Source organism: Chenopodium album, chromosome 18, assembly GCF_948465745.1.
Source record: "Chenopodium album chromosome 18, dcCheAlbu1.1, whole genome shotgun sequence".
Classification (NCBI taxonomy): Eukaryota; Viridiplantae; Streptophyta; class Magnoliopsida; order Caryophyllales; family Amaranthaceae; genus Chenopodium; species Chenopodium album.
In genome coordinates this window covers 9,331,296-9,357,236 of record NC_137851.1, presented here as the reverse complement: position 1 = coordinate 9,357,236, position 25,941 = coordinate 9,331,296, and the positions used below count along the sequence as shown (strand labels likewise).

Sequence of the window (25,941 nt, the reverse complement as noted above, 5' to 3'; positions counted from 1 at the left end):
TCTAGAAACCCTTCTCCTTAAACTTTCCTCTTTTAATTTTCCTAATCCCCTCTCTAATAAAACTTTACTAAAATAAAACTTTCCTTAAATTAAATTCCAACTTAATTAAAATAATTAATTAAATAAACTTTCTTTTATAGAATTTTCCAAACTTATTTAAAATAAATAATTAAAATACTTTAGATAAAACAATTCAATTTAATTAAATACTTCTCAAAATACTTATTTTAATTAAAATATGTATAAAAATATGAGGTATTACACCCACCACCTATGGCAGGCACACTTTTATACCCATTCCCGCCCCTCACCCACCAAACGTCCCTCCACCCCCGCTCCATTGGGACAAGTCTCCCATTTGACCAAACCCCATTGCCATCCCTAGTTCTAGTCTCTCTCTCTTTTTTTTTTTTTTTTTTATTGGGTTATGTCGTGTCTTAGATTGGCCAAACCTAGTGCCACTTTTACGAGAAATGTTCTTGTAGTTTGGGTTAGGGTGAGGAGATTTTCAAATTGTGGATCAAGTCATTTGCATATTTACATAATTATTGAAAATTGGCTTATTGAGCAAAACAATTTAACTTTGGTTGTATCTAAATTCAATTAAGTCTATTTGAGTCGATCAAATTTAATATTTAATAAGTTTCAATTCCTCCTTATCAGATCAATTTCAAGTCATCCACTTTAAAATACGTTCCAAATTCAAATTGAACCGATTTTGCTTGGTATATTAAATCGAAGGCAGTATTCGAGATCTCGAGTACATTATGCAATGCGCCGTGCAACTTTTTATATGAGACTATGTTTTATCATGAATTATGATCTTAAACTATGAGGCATGATTCATGAATCATCCACTCGTGACAATTAACAAGGGTTAAATCTAACCATGGTTAACATTTAACCAACCCTTCAACTAACCCTACTCCTTTGGTTTTAAATTCCCACTCAGTGCCATTCCTTTGCTTCGGTGAACGAGAAATACCATTTTAAAATACTCCAAATTACAAAATAAAAAAATAAAATAAAATAAAAAACGGGGATGTTCAAGATTCCGTTAGATCTACAAACGGCGTTAAATACTAACCCGCTTAAATATAAAACGGTAATGAAAAATCGTCACAGTTTTCGGAGAAGACGATGTATTAACCGTTGGATTGAAAATCAACGGCTGTGATTTTAAGATGGGAGTTGAAGAAAGAAACGGGTGGGTATAAAATGAGCAGTTTAAGAAGAGAGAGAACATTTCTTTTCTTCTTTTCTCTCGTTTCTCTGTTTGTATCATTCAAGCTTTCTCTCTCTACTTTCTCTCTCTTACCTCTTTCATTTGCACTTTCATCTTCTTCAATTCTTTTCAGCTATTTCAATCTTACAATTTTGTTGGTAATTCTTGAAGAAAATGCAATGAAAAACAGAGTAATTGATGAATTATGAGTGTAGTTTTTCTCTGTAGTTGACGATCTTGAATGAGCTTTGTTTTGTTTCTGGATTTTGGTGCTGGATTTTTAAAGGTTTGTAGTTTTGTTTCTATGGCGGAATTTGGAAATTAATCAGTTAAAATCGGAAATTTGTGGTTAAATTGATTAAAATGTGTGAAGTTTCTGATAGAAATTTCATCCTGGTTGAAAATTTTGATATGGAATTGGACGATTGAACAATTGGATGAATTAAAACTTGTTGTTGATCAAATTTTGGCTAACAAATTCATCGCATTTCTGGAAAAAAATCTACTAATTTTGTTCAAATTTCTTCTGTTTTACAGCTACTTTTCTGGATATCGATCGATTTCTTCAGTTCTGCGGTTGAATTCATAGAGAAAAACAGGTAAATTGTCGCGAAGAGTGAGAAAAATTTCTGGAAAAACACTGATTTTTGCTCCATTTTGTTTGATTCTTCACCAATTTTGATTATTAACCTGGTATTGTGCTCAACAAATTTATGTTGCAGCGATTTGAAAGCTCAATAGTACAGAAGAATCAATAACAAAGAAGAGGAGAGAAACTGCAATTACTGGTACCGATCTTCGAAGTCGTCGCTTCAATTTGATTTTCCGCCATTTTTGTTGAAATCAGCTGAATCTTAAGGTTTATCTTCAATTTTGCAGAGCGTTGAAGAATCTTCTGCATTTTCCTCCTATTTTTAGAATCCAAAGATTGAAGCTGAGATTTAATTTTCCATTTCCAAAAAATCGCAAGTTTAATCTTCAGGTAAAACAATGTCTCTATCTTCTTTGTGATTTTCTCTCACTTTCAGCAATTTCCTGATTTTTTGCTGAAATTAAATCGATCAGTTTTTTCTTTCTATTTTCTTCTCAATTTCATAACGTCAAATGTATTTCTCAAAGTATTTTACAACGGCGGTTTTTTGTAGATTTTTCTTCTTTTGAGAGGTTTTCTGCAGAATTTCTGTCTTTTGAGTGGTTTAATTTACCAGAATTCTTCATCTTTTCTGTCGCAATGTAATTCAGAAGTTGTTAAACGGCGGGTTTTCTCCTGTTTTAGTGGTTTTCTCTTTTCCAGCTATTCAACACCAATTTCTAACTTGTTTTTCTTCTTAATATTTTTGCGCCAATCTTCTCCATTTTTTTTCATTTAATTTTGTATAATTTCCCTTTAAAAAAAAAAAACTTCTTCTCTGTTCTATCTGGGTTCAGTTTCTAAATGAGTTACCAAAAAATTAAATTTTTATCGAAACCAAATTTCGGATCCCGAATATGCACAATTGTTGGCTAATTAGAGTAGGCCAATTTTCTTTTTTTTTGGTTAATTTTGATATATTTTTGGGAAATTGATTTTCATTATTTTATTTTCCGCCATTAATGTTGCTCTGAGTTTTAGGTGTATTTCTTTGATTTTATTTATATTTTTTTATTTTTGGTTATGAAGGAGCTAGAAATGAATTTTGTTTTTCTTTTAAAAAATGTCAAATGATGAGTATGGGTTTGAAGTTGAATGTATTTTAGTGTATGAAATATGAGATGATGATATAAAGTAATAAAGGCAGCTTAACCCCATCTCTTCTCCACTTCCAGAATCTTATTTATTTTTTTAAACTTTGTTTTAAAAATCATACCCAACTAACCCAAGTTAACCTAAACCAAATAATGTTTGAATTAACTCTAGTCAATAATGCTTAATTTCTGACTGTATTCTAAATTATGTCTATATATACTATTTGTTCTATGATGGGGACAGGTGTAGTAGATGGAAAAGGAAGTGGTAAAGAATCATCATCACCAGCAGCAACAACAGCATCATCATCATCATCCCCACAACAATAATACTACTACCTCAACAAGTAGTCTTAGAGAGAAGCACATAATTGGGGAGGGATTCATTAGGCCTCCCCAATCGGCCGATTTCGTGTTGCGGTGGGGTAGCCGGAAGCGTCTCCGGTGTATGAAGATCCAGGTTAAAAATGACTCCACCCCGGTCACCACCCGGACAACTGTCCGGGTGGACCGGCGGGTAGTTAGATCCGATAATAATAATAATAAAGATATTAATAATACAATTGGTAGTAGTAATCATCCTGCAAATGGGCATTTTAATCTCCGGCAACGGCCTGCATCTCCTGCTCGGCCTCCTTCGCGAATTCTCAGGTATAAATTTTATAATTTTTGCTCAACTCTTGATCATGGTTTTATTGTGTATTTTTGAATGAGCTAATTGTCTTAAATTTTGGTGTATCTGCTCTTTTGTGTGTGTGTATAGTTGTTGAGAATAATGACTGTTTACATATGAACATAATTGGATTGTTATTTGCTAATTCATCCAAACTTGAGCCTATATTTGTGAATTGTGAACCAAAGGTGGCTTGATGTGAGGACGGTGCAGAAAATGCTTTGATTAAGGTAGATCCACCTTGTAATAAACCACCTTGAACGCGATCGGATGTGGTTCTTGTTGAGGATGATTTCTTAAGGACATCTAGTGGTTTGTGATGATAGATTAAACTTTTTAGATTATTTGAAAGTGGGGTGAATAGATTTTGGTGGAAATTCAAATTTATGATGTCGGCTTGTGGAGAAGATGCTTAAGTTGGTGCTTTCATCTTTAATTGGGTCAATTTATATGAGTTTGGCTTTACATCTCACCCATCTTTTCAGACTTCTCCTTTATCCTTCTTTTTTAAGTTTTTTTGTATCTAGAGTTTGTTGGATAGTATTATAAATGAATGATAACAAGTACATTACACGCAAGCATTTCTTGTCTACTTTGGCTTACCTCAAGGAAGAAGCCATGATATAGACATTTAGATTTCATTTGGTTTTTCTCAAGTAGTCAAGTGGATACCATTATACCGCAAGGAAGTAATCTTATCTTTTTAGCTTGTAATGCTATATAAGCCGTAAGAGCATTGCTTTGCAAAGGTGCTATTTTGGGACGAACGGAAGTTTTCCAGGTACCTTTTTTTGCCAAAATACTCTGGATTTTGAGGGTTTCTTTCTCTTACAGTTCCTTTTAACTTTTAGATTTGGTGGGTGATCTCTCGTACAGAAGTTGTGGGTATTGTGTTTAGTCTTAGCGCCCAGCAGCCAATTTACGGTGAAGTATGCTATACAATACAAGGGTTATATGATGCACCCACGAGGCACTATGTACCCATGAGGCATGCTCATGTCTTGAATATTCTTTGTGGTGTACAATGCAACGTATAGTTGGTTGTAACTAAATGATTATAGTGATTTAGGTTTCAAAATTTTGTAAACTTAAAAGAGAAAAGTTTTAAGTGTTTTGTAACTTTTTGGTGTCCTTTCGGCAATATTTTGGATGTATTTGACTTATTCCAAAGTATAGGGATGCAAAAAAGTTATGAATGTACCTTGAAAATTTATCTCAATTCGTTTGCAAAGTTAATGGAGTATAATCCAGTGAGAATGTTATATCTACCCACTAGGTAAATTATCTACTAGAAACTTACTATAAATAATTCACTTTTGATTATATTTCTAATGGGTAATCTACCCACTGGGTAGATATTAAATTTTCCAAACTAAGTATTTGCCGGCGTCTTTGGGGATTAATTAGAGTAATTAATTAAGTGATTAAATATGTTTTTTTGCTAGTTATATAGATAATTATGGAGACTCTCAAAAGTGGAAAAATCGGATGGTTCAGTTAGGTTTTACGAGATTTGGCTCATGCTAGGGTTGTGTCCATGCATATTGAATTTTGTTTGAGTCACTTTGGGTAGGGACAAGTTTTATTGGATCTTTAGTATGTAGAAGTAGATATTGAAGTATGGGGGTAATTGTGATATACCAATAATATCTGTGCTGCCAAGAACTTGTAGCATTGTGTTTTCTCGTGTCCAGTAGTAGGCTCTGTGCTCCTCGTGCTCAATATTGGTGGCTTCTTAGTATTCATTCTCCTATCTCATCTCTTGTAGTTGGGACTTGGAAAGCCTAAGGTTCTTTCCCATATATGTATCTAAATTTAACATCACTATTGATTGTCCCAATTATTCTGGTTTCAAATTTTCAATAGAGTAGTTACTGAAATGTATCTGAACAGATTGTTCCCAATCGTTGCATTTTGAGCAATTTGATTGATGATCATAATACTTTGCCACCCTTCGATCAGTTCCTTAATTTTGCTAAATAGTAAGACGAGTGTGAAGGAAACGAATGTGGGAGATGAAGACTTGTTATTTGGGTTGGTGTTCCCTCTCTCAATCTGGATGAATTGAGGATAGCTCATGTTGGATTAGTTTAAACGATAGGTCATGTTGAATTATTTGGTCCTGTTATCAAACACCTATCCTTCTTGAATGTAGTAGAAACATGATAAATGCCAATTCCTCTGTTGTATTATTACATCGACTTCAATAATCTGTATCTCTCTGTCTCTGTAACCCCATTTATTTTTTTTCATCTGAAATTAATTGTCACGTAAATAGTACGGAGTATAACTTTAATGTGATACCACCGATCTGGAGTAACTAAACTGGAAGGTATAGTAACAATGTCCGTGGCCGATGAGCTATGTTGAATGTACCATTGTACCAACATACTAACTGTGGACTAATCTTGGGGTTGACGAAGCACATGTTTATAGACTTTTCAAACTTTTTCTTCCTTCTTTAATCTTTATATGAATGGCCATTTTCTGTCGGCATCTTTACGCTCCTAGTGTAGCATTTGGTTCCTGTGTTAGGCCCACAAAAGGCAGAATTAGTGAATTATTGTGGCCTTTTGTACTACTCGTACAGTCGTACTACTAGTATTTGATTAGAGTAGTTAGTTAAAGCTTAAAATGGAGCAAAAATATCATGTTATCCTTGCTTGTTAATTTCACGCCCTTTTAGCTAACAGCAATTTACAAAGTAGTTGTCTTTTGAGTTTTCTGGTGATCGTATTGACGTATTGTATTTGACATGGCATATTGTATAACAATTTTGTCATTTTGTCATGCATATGGTATGATAATTTTGAACATTATTTGTTATTGTGCTTAGGACAAGTTTGTTATTTGAAATGCCATGACGATCTAGGACTATGATTTACAGTATAAAACAAGAGTGTAAAATGAGATAGGATTTTCATTTATTTGGATTTATCTTTATCTTATCTTAGACTCATTTGAAATTTATTAAACCTTATTGAAAATTATTTTGGTAGGTTTTTAAACTTAGGTAATCTTTATCTGATTATACTTTTCCTGAAATTATAATATTTGAACTTATGTTATTTAAACTTGTTAGATTTCAAATAAATAAAAATAAGGTGAATTTATGTTGATCAGATAAATGAAATCAAAAAGGCATAATCTTGAATGATTTTTTCCATATGAATGACATGTTTATTGCTGTTTTGGGAGGATCACTTAGGATATCATTCAATTTGATATAACTCGTTTGATTTTTTTTACCTGCCATTAAGATATTTTATGGTCTGTCAATTATCTAAAACAATCTTGTGTGAGTTTGCTTGACTGTTACAATTAATTGCCTGAACTGTCGATTTCTTTCATGAAATTGAATCTTTAGAATTTGTCGATTGAACCTTTGAATAATATGTTTCCATGTACAAATTAATTAGATTTTACTCTTCTACGCTTAATGTGCAACTTTATATTTTCCAAAATGATACAAAGTTCATAATTTTTAACCAAATGTTCCAAGTCATTAAGCTTGAAAACTCTATAATTAGTATCTTTAGTACTTAAAAACATTTTCTTATCCTTTATTTTATATTGAAACACCTATCTAATTTCCCGATTTTGATGTTGATTATACTCCCTTGTCTATTTAACACTTTGTATGAATTTGATACATTGACCCAAAAAAATAAAAAAGTAAAGTGTCATGCCATGTGGACCATAGACATTGTATATACACCGTTTGATTAGTACAACCACCAGCAAACTCACACATGGACACGTACTTTTTCTTTAGGCAATAAAAAAACATAAAAATCACACCGTAATCCGACGGTCCAAAACTCAATCGGAAATCGCATCTTTATTTTTATTTTTTTGCTGCCTAAAATTTTTCATTTATTAATATTATCGAATCACACTTGTCTCAAATTTCTCTACGTTTTCAGCAAAGGTAACCCCTTTCGCCTAACCCCATTATTCTCTCTTTCTCTCTCCTCTTTTTTTTTTTTTGTTTTTTCATTCAAAAGACCATTTAGCCCTTTACATAAAACTAAACTCACCCACTTTTTAACAACCCTCCAAGGTTATTTTTGTAATTTCTTATTAATATGTCACATAAAAATGGTAACTTTTATGATATATAAATATTATTATATGGTTATTTTATGTATTTAATTATATTATTTTTTTTATGAATTTTGTGTAGGAATTCTGAAGTTGGATCAGGAATGAAGGGGCAGCATAGTAATGGAGGAGGAGGGATGAGAGGGTTGGGGTCACCGGAGAGAGAAAAGAAAGGTGGGTCCCACCATCATCATAATCAGCAGGAGAATTTGGTGGTGAATGGTGGAGGTAAAACGGCGTCGTCTGAGACCAAAGGTGGTGGGTCATCTTCGGGCGGTGGAAGCGACGTCGTTTGGCCACCTAAATTTATGATCGCTCTTACTAATAAAGAAAAAGAAGAGGATTTTATGGCAATCAAAGGTTCTAAGTTACCTCAAAGACCCAAAAAGCGTGCTAAGTTTGTTCAACGTACCCTCAATGTAAGCCTTCTCTTCCGCTTTCCTCTCTTACTCTCTCCTATTTCATTTCATTTTTTTTTTACAATAAAAAATCTTAATTTGTTTTTTATTAAAAAAATCGACTAAAGCATTTTTTACATTTTGTGATCTTTAAAATTGACTAAAAGCATTTTTTACATTCTGTCGCCACATTTTATATTGTTTAAAAAAATGTTTATTTTTTTAATTAAAGCGGCATGTAAAAGTCTTAAAAGAAAATACTCGTATTAATAAATATTTAACGTAAATAACTTTCTTATTATCCGCCCTTGGCTCTCAAAAAAAAAAAAAAAAAGTTAGCTTCTAGATAATTCTGTCGTGTGATTTTGTTTTAAAATTCGCGTACTTGTACCATGTTAGAAGCATATATTAGTGCATATATATGCAAGTACGTTATTGATGATGTTATTTGCAACCTCTTAATAATGAGAATGATTTAAGAGTTTTTAAGGAAAAGTTTGAAAACTTGTTAGTGTGAGTATGTGACATTAATTTTGAGAGACGGCATAGATATGGAAATGTGGTCTATTATCTAGAGATAAACACACTAATTATTTAAAGATGAAAGGTTTCCTTATATGTTGATTACACAAATAGTAAGTCATGTAATATTTCAGAAAAGCACATGTATGAGCTTCTAAAAACAGACTTGAACCGGGCAATTTGAAAAAACAAATAAGAGTGACGTTTTACGGTTTGAGAGAATATTTTGGTTCTTGAATTGGGTTTGTATAAGCAAAAGTTGTCTGGGAAAAACAGAAATGGTGCTTATTTTAAATTGAGCTGTCATTTATTATGCGCACATTATCATCTACTTCATACAATGTTCCCTGAAAATGCAAACTGAAGTTGAAATTACTGTACTTTGGGCCACCTGAAAAAATCAGGCATTGGACCATCGGTCCATCAGCTATTAAACTTTGGGTGACTTGGTTATAAGTAATTAAGGTGTTAGGTGTATGTGCTCCAAATTATTATAACTTCATATGATCTAAAGCAAAATTTAGACAGTCCTTGACAGTTCCAAAACAATATTTTAGCCTACAGCAAATAGTGCCATTTATACAACTCGATTCCAGGGAAGCTTAATGGTAAAATACTTGTCAATATGATGCAACCTACTAGATGTTCTATTGGGTCAGGTCGTAATAACAATGCACCTATGAGCTTTTGGCTCAGAATGATGATCTTAATTTGGGTGTGCTTCATTCTCTGTCTAATCTACTTGCCAGTATTACCACGCTAGCTTGTGCTGTTTACACTTACATATACTACGTACAAGAAATAGTTTAAAATCAGATGATTTCTCTCAATAAAGCTAGAAAAAGTATGAGCATTTCCCTTTACTTGTATGGTGCTTATGAATTCAAGTTATTATTTTCCTTTTTTACTTTCCTTTTGAGGCAAAGAATCCAACTATCGATATTTATTAGCTTTTATGTTTTCTGCATGTGAAGTCGTATATGGTTTGTTTAAACTCAACTGTAATTTATGTGCAGTTAGTGAGCCCTGGAGGTTGGTTGTGCGATCTTACTTTGGAGCGCTATGAGGTCAGAGAGAAAAAGATTACAAAGAAGGTAATTCAGGTCATACTTTAAACCATATTCAATTTAACACTTCATAGCTAAGAAACTAAGATGGCTCTCTAATAAGATGATAGCCACCCCATACTGCCATGAAAATTGTATGAACGCTTACTGTTAATGTTTGGATTATTTCGATGTTGAGTCTAATGTTCTTGTTATGTATTGCAGAGGCCAAGAGGATTGAAGGCAATGGGAAACTACATGGAGTCGGACTCTGATTAATAGTTGGTAGGGTTGTTCTTTCATACTTCGTATAAGTTATGGTAGCATCAGCATATTGATGGAAAAGGAAGGAAGTTTATGTAAATTATCACTTTTTCATCCCATGAAAGCAATGATGAAGAAAATAGATTTTTGTTTTCTGATACTCGTTTTGCCTTCTTCCTATTCCCTCTAATCCTTTACTCCATCGTAATCTAACGTAGTTGACATGGCCATTTTACACCCTGATACGCATAAATCATGAAACTAGATTTCTAAAAAATTCATAATCGCCATGATTTTGCCTTTTGCCTTCTTCCAGTCCTGTAGGAGATGTAACGAACTGTTCATAAAGCATGCTTGGTCAGTTCTACAAGAACCTAGCTCACTCTGGTCAATTCAAAAAAAAAAAAAAAAAAAAAAAAAAAAAAAAAAAAAAAAAACACCAAATTGAGTTAACCAGCTTTAAAAGATGTACCTGGCCTACCTGCCTTAAAAGAAAAGAATTTTACTGTTAACAATTCTTCTATTTTCTTAAAATGACATAAATTTAACCTTTTGCATTTTAGTGTATAGATATACTTTTATGCTTCCTCCGTTTTTAAAAGTTGCAATGTTGGCCTGTCGAGGGTGTATAGTTTATAATTTTTACGGAAAAGACTAGAGGAGAAAACTAGAGAGGGATAAAGAGAATTTATGTGATGCGAATGGAGTCATAGAAAGCACCAGCTAAATGAAGTAATTTTGCAACTATTTTTGTACCTTGCTGAAGAGGAGTTTGGAATCATTGTTGTTATTGTTGTTGTCTAAGTGATTAGAAGAATTTTATTAAAAAAAAAGAAGAAAAGAAAAGAATGGCAGATTTAAGTTATTGAAAGAAGCACTCTATTATTTTTTCAATATATCAAGCATTTGTGATTTATACTGTAATATTTACTTCGTATAAACAAATTGTCACAATTATCAACTTGATATGAATGATGAGTGTCTTTATGCATTCTATAATAATATAGATTATAGATTGTAGAGTATGCGCGCGGATCCTAAGTATGTTCTTTGAGAGTTTAAGTTGTTTGCCATTATTATTCTCTCAATAGAAAAAATGAAGCTGCATTTTTTGTGTTTTCTTCTACAGCTTTATTATTATATAAAGGATTATCTTTTCAGAAATTACAATATGTAGCAACAGCGGGCGTTCATTAAAATTACATAAATCGGAAGTATTAAATTGAAAAAAACTTTAATTGCACAAATATGGTTTTGTCATGTATTTCAAACGTGATTACTATTTAGGAATATGTAAAAATCTTCCCGTTGTCAGCAATATCTTTTTTTTTTTTTTGAAAACCTTGTTAGCAATATTTAAATACTATTACTTGTTGAAATAAATACGGAGTATTAATAAAAAGGTACGGAGTACTAAATAAAAAAAATTTAAAAAAAAAAAAAATAGTACTCCCTCCGTCCCTAAAATACATTCCTCCTTTCTATTTTGGGTATTCCAAAATTACATTCCTCATTTCTATTTTTGGTAATTTTTTTTTAATAAATCAACTCTCTTTTTTTGTTTTATATTTAATGCTTTCTCACTCATCCTTACCTAATCTCACTCATAATCCTTGTGTCAAATTACAACGAATATGATTGGTTAAAATTTTTTAATTAGGAGCATGTGATTGGTCCTTTTTTTTGCAAAGGATTGATGACATCTCATGAGTAATAACTACTCTATCTTTGTATTTCCCATTGCATTATCCAATTATTGTTATTTGTCTTATTCTTCCCTCCTTAATTCCCGTGTAAATTTCCAAAGGGGAATGTAATTTAGGGACGGAGGGAGTATTAATAAAAAGGTACGGAATACTATGTAGTTTATCACCTTTCTAAAAATTTCCTCTTTTAATTATTTTTCTTTTACAAGAGAATTACCCAAAAGCTATATACTTGGACTTCAATTAAATCATTTCATATCAAGCAAATCAGAACCTTGACACTCGAATATAAGCGGGATGCTTTAATACTTCATTTTCAGATCTGGACATATGGTTACTCGAGTCCAAATAAAATAGCTCAAAATACAATTACCTTCTAGATTGACAAAGAAAACTAGGGTTTCAGCTTTTAAGAGACTAAAAATTTATTTTTTAAAAGGAGAGAGAGGAGAGGAGACTAGAAAATTCCTTTATCCTTATTAAAATTATAAACATCCTAAATTAATATAATTAGTATGTGATTGTTGTTAATATGGTGAACACGTTAGCTTTGGTTTACATGGTTGCAGAGAAAGAATAAACCTGCACAAGAAGTAATTGCTATACATGTAATGTAGGCTACTGTCAACTATACATTTATATGCTTTGCTTCTGAATACCGTTTTTATTTTTTATTAGCTTAAGACAAGTTCTTTGCTGAAAGTGACTAATTTGGTGAAGGTAGTTTAGACTATTCTTAGTATCATATGATCATGATAATTGATAACGACGTAAATAAATTTAAATTTAATTCTATGTTTGAAGAAAGAATTGTGATTATAGGGGTTTTAATCGTAAGCCATAAGCATCGCAAATTAGGGTTCATTGATAGTAAAGTTTGAAAGTGGTTGTTTTAATCCATGTTATTGACCAAACCATTTTTAACCAAAAGAAGATTAAGGATCATAAAGTAGATTTCTTGATTGGTTTCTTACAATATCTTGCCAATGAAACATAAAGTGGTTGCATTAAATTTTAAAGTGTAGGGATTTACATTATTTGGACAAAGCCGAAAATTGTGAAAGATTTTGATACTTTTTTTGTTGGTACGGAGAAGACACCTTATCAGCCTATCAGATTATTGAAATCTTACACAACAAGTTAATCTGACCCGAGCTAATAAACAATTTCTCTTAAAAATGGGGGAAAAAAGTAGGAGAATTGTCACCCTTAAAGTGTCGTTGATGGGGAATTTGGGATTAATTGACCAAATACAACTTTAGTTTTAATAAATAAATGTTCATGTTACATGTACATAGTCCAAAGTCTAATGCAAGTTATTACTATCTCCGTTTTCTATTATGTGCAATAAAAGAGTATTATTTGTGAGACATTAAATATTCCTTTATTGTACATAATAAAAAACAGAGGTAGTACAAGAAAAGAGAGTCTACATAGATTACTTGTTCGCAAGTTGCGAGGGTCAGATGGGATTTGTGGGCTAGTAGCATAAGAAAGAGATCAAACCGTAACTACCAAGATATCTTAGTAATCTTACTATTATGGAACAAATCAATATAACTTCGACATACTTCGTATCTTACTTGATATTTGTGATATTTAACGCGGTTTGTAATTTGATATTATGTTTTTTATAATTATTTTTATCTTAAATTCATAAGGCTTAAAGCTAGCCTAACATTTTCCATATAAAAATGGTGTATGCAAGTATGATATATAGATCCTATTGATCATCACATGCTTAATACTCCCTCCGTTTTAAATACTTGTTTCATTTCTTCATGCGCAGAGTTTTAGGAGAAAGTAATAAAATAGGAAGGTAATGAGATAAGTAAAAGAATTAAAAATTGTAAAAAAAGCAAAAGTAACTACGAGAATTCTAGGAGAGAGAATATGAATTAGTAAAATATGATTTATATTAGGTTCACTAATTGAGAGAAATGAATTAAATATTCTAAAAACTTTCCAAATAAAGAAATAGAGCAAGTATTTAAAAACGGCATAAAATAGAAAGTGGAGCAAGTATTTAAAAACGGGGGGAGTTTTTACTTGCTTAATACTCCCTCTATCTCTAATTGTTTGCTCTACTTTCCTTTTTAAGGTGTTTCTAAAAGATTGCCCCATACTACTTTTGGCATGTGTTTCTCACTTGCACTCTCTCTATCTCTCTCCTCATTGATATTTGTGTCAACCCATGTGCACCATTTTTTGCCCAAAGCCTTAATAATTTATGGTTTGGGGCAAACAATTGGGGACAGAGGGAGTACAAAGTACAAATTATCACAAAATTTTTTTGTAGTTTTTTTCTTTTCTTTTTTTTTTTTTTTTACTTTATTTTATTTTATGATATTGAATTATGGACCAAATTTCATCCAAATAATATTTCAGCGCTGTGACGGCTGTAATGAAACAATCTAGCGACTTAGGGCATGTTTTGATTTATTAAAGTGAGCTGAACTGAACTGAATTGAATTGAAGTGAAGCTAAATTGAACTGAACTGAAATTAAGCTGAAGAGAACAGACCCTTAGAACTTAGGACAAAGTAAAATACTACGGAATAGGTGTAGTTTTGAGACTTGTTTGGCTGAGAAAATATTTATTTTTTTTTCATTCCAACCTTATAACATGTTAGACTCTATTCCATTTAAATTATATTTATGTTTTATTTACCCTTGTTGTTTATCTGATGAGCTTATATAAACTTATACCAATCTTATCTTAATTTATCTGAACTTGTTAAAACTTAACTGAATTTTATAAAATTTATTATCGCAATGTTACAAATTGACTTAGATTTCTTTTATTAACCTTTATTAGAACTTATTATTATGAACTTAATTTGATAAGCTCTAATAACAAAACAAATTCTTAACACTAATAACTTCAAATAAAAAGTTTTGTTCGACAAAATTAAGTTACAAAACAAAATATGGCGTGTGTCCCATTTTCTACATTCCTTCTACTTATGTTTTTATAGAGCCATGCAAATCTAGAATCTACACCACAATTTATGGCTCAAAAGTCCCCAAATTATGTGACATCAATTTTGATTATAATCATAAAAAGCAAGAGCATCATATTCATGAAGCATAATGAGGAAATAAAAGTAGGAACCTCTTCTTTTTGCAATTACCTATGGTTCAAAAAAAGCCTTATTTGCATGCAACTCCTTTTGTCCTTTATTATCAGCAAAATCACCCCAAAATCATAAAGCTACTTTCAAGTCCACATTTTATTAACTTAGGAGCACATATTCTTCGAGCTTAAGCAAGACATTGTGGTTTCCAAGGGCTTTTTCGGAATTAATGTTAATTGAGGGCCACCCTCCAATCAAGACGCAACATATGAATCATAAATTTAAAGTTTTAAATTGAATTTTGTATGATCATTTATTTGATTTTGGTATGGTTGTTCATACTAAGCATATGGTGTGATTTGATGGGATTAACAAATATAATTTCAATGTAATTGGTTGATTATTTCAAGGTTAGTCTCATACATACTCCATCAATTACAAGATATTTATAAATTTGATAAAAGGATGACCAATTTACACTCGGGTCCACCATATACACGTACACTATGAACCTTATGGTCAGCTTTTTGTTCATTTCAAGCTCAAAATACTACATCAATAACAAGATATTTTCAAATTCGACAGTAAAATGAAAATTATACATACGGGTTTACCATATAAACATAACGGTTAATTAGATTTCAATTCGAGCTCTCACAAATATACACGAACATTATACACTCGGATCTAACATTTACCCGTTACGGTCAATTTTCATTCATTTCGAGCTATCCTAAATATCTAGTCTAGTGTATGACGAAAATCAAAATTATTAACAAAGTTAAAGCATAAAAAATGCGGATTTTATTCCAAATTGATCAAGATTATAGAGAACAAATTTGGAAAAGCAATTATGCTTTTTCAAAACAAACTACTTTTGATACATTAATTACGCTCAATTATTTGTAGAAAATTGATTAATTCCACTACTAATCAGAGTTAAATGTTCAATAATTTTATTGAAGTAACTCAATTAATTAAGAAAACCACTACAATTTTACTCTGTTTTCAATCATATTTTGCAATTGCATGAAAAAAAAAGTGATTAAGAATTACGGGAGGAGACAAATACTTATTTTAAACGATAATCATTAATATAAATAACGTGAAAACAAAATATGTGCTAATAAATGTACGCACAAACGCATCAAACTGCGAACAAAATCGAAAATCCTAAGAACACACTCAAAAGTTAATCAAATACCAAAACTAGAACATAAAACCCTAAGATAATCAACGATAATTCATAATATATATATCGAAATGTATATATATAATACTATTATTACTACTGAAACCCTAGAAAATCACGATACCATCCGCAGAAAGAAAATCAGAATCTCCAGAAAATTCACTAGTTAAGCCATAACAAATTCCTCAGATCTAGAGAAAAGAACCGAAGAATACGGCGGCGATTGCGACGGCGAGACCACCAGCGAGCGACGGAGCGATAATTCCGGCGGCGGAGGTAGGGCTTGGAGCTGGAGCATCAGCTGCCATGGCGACGCTGATGATAGCGAAGACGACGAAGATGACGGCCATGAAAGAAGCTTGAACTGATTTCGCCATTGTTGAAGAAATTGAAGGTTTTCTGAGGAGAGAGAAAATGGAGGTTTTTGATTTTGCAGTAATGGAGGAGAGAGAAAGTTGAGAGTTCGTGAGAATGAAGGTGAAATGTGGGATTTTATAGAGGGGAGAAGACGGGCAGGTGAGTTGTTGGAACGGGCAGCTGACCGAGGTTTTTAGAGTAGCTATTAGCGGATTGCCAGCTGTGTAAAGTAGGGGCCCACATTTAGTAGGGTTTTTAATGGGTGTTTTAATTGATTATAATCCCACTAATTATGATTAATATGAAATTAACATCACATGCTGTCCAATTGTCCACAATTTTTTTGGTACGATTTTTATGTTTTATTTTTGTGAGTTTGTTTATGATTTTTACCATAAAAACTTGTTTGTTTGAGTGATTTTTTATGCCAAAAGAATAGTGTATTGTACTAAAGTTTTTTTTTTCTTGAGAATTACTTGAATTATTGTTGAGGTTTACGAGAACTGAAGAGGAGTGGTGGGTTGGGGAGAATTCCATTCTCTTGGAGTTCAAGTGAAGGGGGTCAAGGGGCATTTATGCGTGAGATGCGTCAGGCGATTTTAGCCTCGTACCTCTTAGGAAGTGCTTTATATATTTAGCTATAATAATATTTTGTAAAAATTTTATAGTGATAGATTATTGAAATAATATTTGAATGATTATGAGTTAATGATTGTTTTTTTTTTTTTTTTTTTTTGTCACGTAATAAGGTTTGCATGATACGAAGTATACTTTGAATATGTTTTCTTATTAAATAGACTATAATCTATTTAAAATATAAGTTTGGATAAGTTCTAAGGGCCTGTTTTGATTGACTGAACTAAACTGAGTTGAACTGAACTGAATTAAACTTAGTGGAGCTGAACTGAACTTATTGGAGCTGAACTGAACTGAACCGATTGAAGTTGAACTGAATTGAACCGAAAATAAGCTGAAGAGAACAGGCCCTAATATGAAAGTATTACTCCGTAGCTTAGATAACATAAATCTAATATATATAAATAAAGTAGGCATTTTTCGGGAGCATTTGGCGAGCCACATAAAAAAAGATATTATTTTTTCCAATGAAAAATTAGATTAACAATTTATTTTAGAATTAAAAAATTTACTCGCCACCTAAGCAAAAGTGACAAATAAGATTTAAGAATTTTAACACATAGGTAAAAACAACGAATAGAGAATAATTAAAATTTAAACTATTTTTAAAAACCAATAATTATCTTCTCTCAAAAAAAAAAAAAGTAAGTAATAATTATCTTTTTTACATATAAGGATGCAAATTTTTAATCGCAAATTTCTTTAATCTCTCCCTAGAAAATATTGTACAAGTTTGATTTTAATAATGTACTAATCGAGACGAATAAAACTAAATCCCATATGACTAATTTTCCATAATATTTTATAGTTAAACGATTATAAATGAGACTAACATTTTAAACAGAACGAGTATATTAAATAAACGCATAGGCAAAAGACTTATTGTGATCAATGAAAAAAACGAGATTTGTCATTTCTTTTTTTGAATTAAAAATTTAAATTGTCACATAAGCAAAATTAATGAATAAGGTTTGGGATTTTAAATTCAAGCGTCACATAAATACATAAAACAACAAAAGATAACTTTAGTGTTAAAAAATTATCTTATGATATTAGGAATTTTATCCATATATTTAATGAATGATCTTCATAAATATACACAATTTTAAATTAAATAAAATGATTACTAGAACCGTGCATCGCACGGGCTTACATCTACTATATGTAAAATAAGTTCAAAAAAGACTAAATTACTAAATTAAGATAAGTGAATATAATTTTAGACATTATAAGATAATATCCCCTTAATATATACTTTATTTTAACATGTTATTGTTTTCGAGAGCCACAACATAAGGGCGAGAATCGATTCCAAGATTTTTTGAAACCGAGAGAAAAGTTATAACCACTTGAATTATCTCTCATTCTCTTGTATTTCAATATTCAATTAAGATGTTAATTTTCAAAATTGTATGTGTACTTAGCCAAATTATCACAATTCAAATGAAACGAAGGACTTATAATGTGGTACGAAGAAGTATTGTGTACCTCCAAAAAATAACATTCTAATCATTATATTTTACTATAAAAAAAATGGATAAATTAATAAATTCTTACCGACCAAACAATATGAAGTTTTGAATTTGATGAGGTGGAGGGATGTAAAGGTATTTAAATAAATAAACGTCATAAACAATTTTACAACAAATTAGCAATAAACGATTGTAATTAACTACGTAGGATTAATAACTCAATCAATCAATTATTACGTATAATACACTCTTAAGTAGAGATTTCTACCTCATTAGTCAATAGTCATTGGGTCATTAGTCATTCTCAACCATATTAACTTATTCCAAACTACTTTAGAAATTCTTAATAATAGATGTCACACATGTACAATTACTTCTTCAACTTAAATTTTTACCTTTAAATTAAATTTATGAAAAGTTTGAAAGTTAAAAAATTCAAAAAAAAAAAAAAAATGATGAAATGAGGGTGTGAATGAGTGATGTTGGGGGCATATGCTGCCGTTGGGTTTGGGCTGGAAATGGGGCCCATTTATATGATGTTTACACTCTGGTAGGGTAGAGATGGTAGTTTACAAACAGCCACACTTGTCTTTCTTGTTAGATTAATATATCGACATCTCATATCATATTAAAATGTACTCTCACTAAAGTTTTTTTGTTTATTTATTTTTAATAAAGTTAAAGTTATTTGTTTAACGTTTAAGTAATTATAGTGTCTTACTCACCCTGTATAAGCACCCAATGACCCAAGCTTAGAAATATCAGTCACCAAGCCCAACGAAGGTTTAAATCTCACAACCTTAACGGGGCGTTTGGTAGGAGGGATAGGATTAAGTAAGATAAGGACGTGGGATAAGAAGGGGGAATTAATAGATGGGACAAGGATAAAAATAGTGTATTCAATTGTTTGGTATGAGTTGGGATTAAATTAAAATCACTAATAAAAATACAAAATAACCCTTGCTATCCTTTATTCACTCTTTTCTTCTTTCTCTTTCGTTAAGGTAGAAATGTCTTTTACCCATTAAATTTAATCCTCATCCCTTATACCACCCCCCCTTAGAGCATCTCCAATGGTTTAATTGTAAGGGCTTGCTTGCAATTAAAATAAAATATCTAGCTACATACTTACCATTGGAGAACAAAAAATTGAACAACATGCAAGCTACTATAGCCCAAACAAGCTACATGCTTGATTGCAAAAAAGACAAATAAACACCACTCATATTGTAATATGTGTACAATTATTTATTTATTTTTTAAAATTTTATTTTTTGCAAATTACGAGATATCTTACCATTGGAATAATATGTTGCTAAAAAGTGTTGTAACTTAAAAATTGATATTAAAAAGCAAGCTATAAAGCATTGTAGCTTGTCATTGGAGATGCTCTTAGTTATTACTTTGGAGGGATAACTCCATATTTTATCCCCCTCCTAGCTAACCCCCCTCCTAATCCCATCCTTCTAAACAAACAAAAGACTTCTTAAATCCCTCCTCTTTTATCCTATCCTCCCTCTTCTATCCATCTAATCAAACACCCTCAAGAGTATTGGATTGATGTTTAAAAGGGACATTGTATAAAAAAATAAAATCTGATAAAATAATTAAGATAGCGGTTCAACAAAGACTAGAATGGGACATGACCACACTAGAGCGCTTGGGGTTTAAGTTGAAAATAATTATATACATCCGGGTGCATGGTACATTTTTTTTTCTCATTTGATGATTAAATGAACAATAATTATCGAAATGAACAAACAATACCTTGGATGTACTATGCACCCGAATATATATATATATATATATATCCCTACCTTATAAAAAGTAGAAAGTTATTCTTATGAATAGTGCACGGACTTTTATACCCTTCAAAATGTTATTTTACCAAAATGTGTTTTACCTTTGTACCCCTATTTGTAATTTTGTACTCCAACAGTCCAACTTCAAATTGTTCTTACCCGTCTACATTTCATTACACATTTGAGCTTTCTCTCCTCCTCCCCATGACTCCATCTCTTGAAAGCTTTAAACTTTCTCTCTCCACACTATCTTTGCCATTTCCAAGTACTAAATTCCACATCTTTGTTCACCACCTTCCCAAAATTTCCAAATCAAATTGTGGCAAAAAAAAAGTTGACAATACCAATATATAGCGGAAAAGGAATAAATAACGAGAACCTTTTCGCAATCGATGGTCTGAAAACGGGAACGCTGAGGAAGGGGGCCTCGAGAAGGGAGAGGGGGAGGCGGTGGAAGAGGGCGGGCAGATTTTCTGGGAGCAAAGTCCATAGACTTAAAACATGATTATCATTAAGTTAAGAACATTCTACTATGGATTTTGAACTTCATAACTTGTGATGATAGGATCACACTGGGATTCTATTAAAGATCATTATTTTAGCATATGAGCAATTCATCAGTGTAAGATAAGATTAATCTCATAATTTAGTCTGGACTTGAATTTAGTCACTATACACTATACAGGACTTCTTAAGCCTAAGAACTCATTGGTTAGACTAGACTTGATAGGTGGATATAGGCTACTTTAGTATAATATATATACATATCATGTACGGTTGGGCATAAGTGTGTGAAGGAATTGGTTGTTTCGATTTCATCTAGAAGGATTGTACTTTTAAATTAGAAATGAACTCATTGATTAATATTGTTAGCCTCTGTGATGGATAAAATGAACTCATTGATTAATATTGTTAGCCTCTATGGTGGATTAGGAATTGGTCGTTTCGGTTTCATCATTGATGATTCTTTCTCTATTTCATATTGTACCACCACAATTAAGTAATGCTAATATTAACACTGCGAAAATAAACAAACAACAATTCTAACATTTGTTCCTTTTCTGCATTATCATTGAAAAACCTAAGAATTATATTCTAATGTAACTCTACATAGTATTCCAATTAAAAGAATCACCATATACTAATAATAAAAATAAAGATTTTTTTCCAATATACGAGATATTTCACACGTAACATTCAACTTAGCACGACTACAAACAAACAATGCCTAAGCAATAGAAATATATACCATTACCGATCTTTTATTCCTCCATGTGAAGTGCAAATACAAGACAAGTAAAATTAAGTTGCAAAGGCTAGAAATTCCGCGCGCAACGCGCGCGTTAGCTGCCCTAGTATATATATATATATATATATATATATATATATATATATATATATATATATAACAAGGGAGTGATCCGGTAAGAACCCCTCCTTATATGAGAACTAGTTTATATAAGAATCAATCAAATCCGTAGGTTTAGAATGAAATATATGGTTAAGATCAATGGAGAGTTAGTAATGGCATTGTTGTAATTATCACAACATTTCACCCACATACATAATCGACTTTTTAATTTTCTTTCTCCTCAAATCTAGCCCAAACTTCTCTCCACTTTCTCTCTCTTTAACTCACCATATTCTCTCTCCTCCAAACAACAAAATTGCTCAAAATTGAACCAGAAAACAACGATTGTCTTCAAATTTTTGCATAATTTCATGAATTTTCTCATAAACTTGCGCAAAACAAGTTAGATCGAATAATTTTAGTAGAAATTTTGCAAAGATGAAACCCTAGATTTCGCAAAAGTTGATTCAAAGTGAAATACGAGTGAAAATTAGCGAAGAACAACATAATCCTCTGATATAAGTTCCGAGATGCAAAGGTAAGTAATAACCTATTAATTTCAACGAATTTTAGGTATTTTTTTTGTTTTTTTTTTTTTTTTTTTTGGCTTATTTTAGGGTATTTTGGAATTGATGTTTATTAGTTTGATTATAATGAAATTAATAGATTAATTTCAACGTATTGAATGTTGAAATGCAACAATTAACCTGTTTTGAATGCTAAAATGCTGATTGTTAACTACTAAAATATCCTATGAAGCAATGAGAACTTGATACGTAGTACTTGACTTTTGAGCATTTCAATATATAAGTATGCATATATGTATGACTTAAGTGTCTTATATGTTCTAGTTTTCCAACTCCTTTAGGTTCTTTGTAGCAATGCTTTAGAGAAAGTGTTATTATAATGGATTTGAGATTTTTGAATTTTTAACTCCATGAGCATGTTAAAGAAGGTAAAAAAAATAAATAGTTTAGTAGTTTGATACCTCTGAATTAACATGTTAAATAAGGTAAAAAAAAAAAATTTATACCATAGAAAAAAATTTAGAACATAGGCAAATTAAAATTTAAAACATAGGCTTAAAAACTTGAGAATATAGGAATAGAAATTTTGAGCATATAAAAAAATTTAGAAAATAGGCAAAATAAATTTAGAACATAGGCTTTAAAACTTTAGGCCAAAGGAATAAAAATTTAGAACATAGGAAATAATTTAGAACATAGACTTAAAAAATTTAGAATATGGGCTTGAAAACTTTAGAACGAATAAAAGTTTAGAACATAGGGAAAAAGATTTGAACACATGCAAAAAAAAATTAGAACATAGATAGAAAACATTATTTAGAACATAGGAAGAAAAATTAGAACATAGGATAAGTTTTAGAACATAGCCATAAAAAAATTTAAAACATAAGAAAAGTTTTAAAATATAGGCAGATTAAGTTTAGAACATAGGAAAAATTTTACAGCATATGTAGAAAAAAGTTTAAAACATAATTAAAGTTATAAAATCTAGGAAGAAATAAGTTAGAACATATGAAAAAATTAAGAACATAAACAGAAAATTTTAGAACATGGGTAAAAAAAAAATTAGAACATAGACAGAAAAAGATTTAGAACATAGGAAGAAAAATTAGAACATAGACAGAAAAATTTAGAATATTGGGGAAAAAAATAAGACCATAGAAAATAAGTTTAGAACATTGACTAAAAATTTAGAACTAGGCAAAAAAAATTTAGAACATACGATGAAAAAATTTAGAACATAGATAGAAAAGATTTAGAACATAGATAGAAAAGATTTAGAACATAGATAGAAAAAATTTAGAACATAGGAAATAAATTTAGAACATAGAGAAAAATTTAGAACATAGGAAATATATTTAGAACATAGACAATAATATGTAGAACATAGGAAAATAATTTAGAACATACATATATTTAGAGCTTAGATTGAAAATTTTAGGGCTTAATAAGTAAATTTTAGAACATTGCAAATAATATTTAGAACATATGATAAAACCTATTAGCTCAATTGGAAGAGCAATATGCAAATGCATAGAGGATGTAGGTTCGATTCCTACATAGGTTATCTCTTTAAATTACTAAAAAACTTTCGAAAGTAAACCATAATAACTTAAAAGTAAAACATGAAAATAAATCAAATTAGCAATAAGTTTTACGAACAAAAAATTGGCTTGAAATGATTAACGATTAAAAAAAAAAAATTGTCACAACTATACTCTCATACAAACTCTTGTCTCCACATTATACAAATGAACCTACGTGAGATTTGAACCCACATCTTTTGTGCATTAGCACAATGCTCTACCCGTTGAGCTAGTAGGATAATGTGTATTTTTTTTTTTTTAGGAAAAATTAAGAAGGCAATATTATTGGAACTCAAAGCCACCAAAGTCTGAATACTTTGGGGGAAAGTGATTATACAAACTAACTCCGAACTCTCGTTTGTGTCCCATCTCGAAACAAAATAAGCAACGATATTTCGCGCTCTCCTAATTGTTGTAACAAATCTTTACACTAGCTGTAGGCCATCAGTGAGATGCATAGGAAAATAATTATTTGTCTAAACACGATAACATGATAACTGAGAGGAATCATTGTTATTTGTTGAACTGATGGCAGACAAGGACATGTAGAGTAAACCTTCGAACATATAAAGTAAACTTTAGAACATAGTAAGATAACTTTAGAACATAATAAAGAAACTTTGGAACATAAGTATTAAATACACCATTGCTTCCTTTGTTCTAAATAATTGTTCTCTTCTCATTGCACATACTAAGCAAGTTAAAAACCAACAATTTCTTTTTATATGATCGAATTATATTCTCCTCTACACAAAAACATGCAACTGGTCTAATACTTCTAGCTGCATCTCTTACTAAAGCACGCATAGTTGCCGCATTTGTAGATAACTTTGCCCCTAAAGCACCACTTGAATTCTCTGCCTCACTCCTCTCTTGAAGCATAATGTTCTTATTTTAGCTACGACATAGAAATAAGTTCTAGATGGAGAATCGACATGATATTAGTGCTCGTATGCCAATGACTACAAAAACAAGGGCCCAAAACCTTGAATGTTATCTCAAGATATCAGGTCATTTGTAAAACATTATAATCACTCTAGCAAATACTATATACTAAATACTAGAGTACTACACCACTTACAGCTGCAGATAGACTTCCTAAGACAGATATTGGGATTTCAGGCTCGTTGAGAGAGGCCAAACTCTTAATAGAAACTTTTGGTTGATTAACAATAAGTGGTGATAAATTTGCAATGTTTGCTTCCAGGTTTGTTATTAGTCCAGACACATAATTCAAAAATGAAACAAAGCTCACAATAATCAAACACATATGCAATAAAAAAATATTCGAAAGAATAATACTGTAATGGCAAAATCATAGTCAGAAATAAAATAATGATCATTAAAAAGAAAAAATCAAAAAAATCAGGGGGAAAAAATGCAAAAATCAGGAAATCAGAAAGAAAAAAAAATTGAACAAAATTGAGCATACAAAATCAAATAAAAAATCAGGAAAATAAATCGCAAAATCGAGCATACAAAATCGCATAAATGAAAAAATCAAGCATACAATATGAACAAAATCGAGCATAAAAATCACACAAATAAATCAGGGCAAAATCGATAAATTTGACAAATAAAATTGCTTAAAAAATCGAACAAAAAATAAGAACAAAAAATATAATTATGAAACAATTAATAAACTTACAATAATGTATCCAAAAGCTGATAATTTTTTTGATTCATCTGATGAATTTTGGTTGCTGAGAAGAGAGAAACAGGAAGCGTGAGGAGAGAGAAATAGGGGAGCAGTGTTGAGAGAAACAAAACAACGTAGTTTTGTTTGAAAGGAAAAAAAAAAGTGGTTGTACAAGATCTTAATATTACGTAAATGCCATTACTAAGATTAATTTGAGCAGTTAGATCAAAATTAATAGACAACTGAGATTGGTTCTTATATAGAGGAGGGTTTTTATATAAGTCTTCCTATATATGTATATATGTATGTATGTATGTATAATCTCTCGATTCAAGTTCATATAAGTTATTCCCCCGATCAACAACGATATAAGGTAATGAATTTATTCTTTCAACTAATTTAAATTTTGAGCTATCTTAAAAGAAATTGAATTCAATAAATGTTTCTACATTCCAAATTTTGATAGGGATTAAGGTGAGTTCTATTTACACGCTCTTAACTTATCTTATCTTAATTTATTCAAATTTATCTTATCTTATTTTATCTAAATTTAAGTCATCCAAACTAATTACACTTTATTATATTTTATTTTAATTATAAATAGAACATGGATAACCCTTTACATAACAACTTTTGTGT

At 30.9% G+C, this 25,941-nt stretch overlaps 1 protein-coding gene across 3 annotated transcripts; it reads left to right on the top strand.

Moving 5' to 3' along the window:
* Positions 1-1,123: 1,123 nt before the first annotated feature.
* On the top strand, positions 1,124-10,117 carry LOC145591431 (uncharacterized). Of its 3 annotated transcripts, none has more exons than XM_081647877.1 (8): positions 1,124-1,207; positions 1,763-1,824; positions 1,948-2,013; positions 2,105-2,207; positions 3,195-3,601; positions 7,810-8,146; positions 9,664-9,750; positions 9,919-10,117. In XM_081647877.1, exons 5-8 carry the CDS (start codon positions 3,204-3,206, stop codon positions 9,970-9,972), a joined length of 876 nt encoding a protein of 291 aa, XP_081504003.1. In that variant the 5' UTR covers positions 1,124-1,207; positions 1,763-1,824; positions 1,948-2,013; positions 2,105-2,207; positions 3,195-3,203; the 3' UTR covers positions 9,973-10,117. The 3 variants fall into 3 exon arrangements, with proteins under 3 accessions (XP_081504003.1, XP_081504002.1, XP_081504004.1); XM_081647876.1 differs by lacking the exon at positions 1,124-1,207 and adding an exon at positions 1,264-1,511; XM_081647878.1 differs by lacking the exon at positions 1,124-1,207 and adding an exon at positions 1,265-1,511 and having other exon boundaries at positions 9,664-9,741.
* Positions 10,118-25,941: the final 15,824 nt, after the last annotated feature.

Excerpts from the sequence above, each read along its gene's own strand:
- LOC145591431 (XM_081647877.1), top strand. The coding sequence starts at position 3,204 with ATGGAAAAGGAAGTGGTAAAGAATCATCATCACCAGCAGCAACAACAG. Across the intron at positions 8,147-9,663 it reads TTGTTCAACGTACCCTCAAT|TTAGTGAGCCCTGGAGGTTG; the intron begins GTAAGCCTTCTC and ends ATTTATGTGCAG. Across the intron at positions 9,751-9,918 it reads TTACAAAGAAGGTAATTCAG|AGGCCAAGAGGATTGAAGGC; the intron begins GTCATACTTTAA and ends TATGTATTGCAG.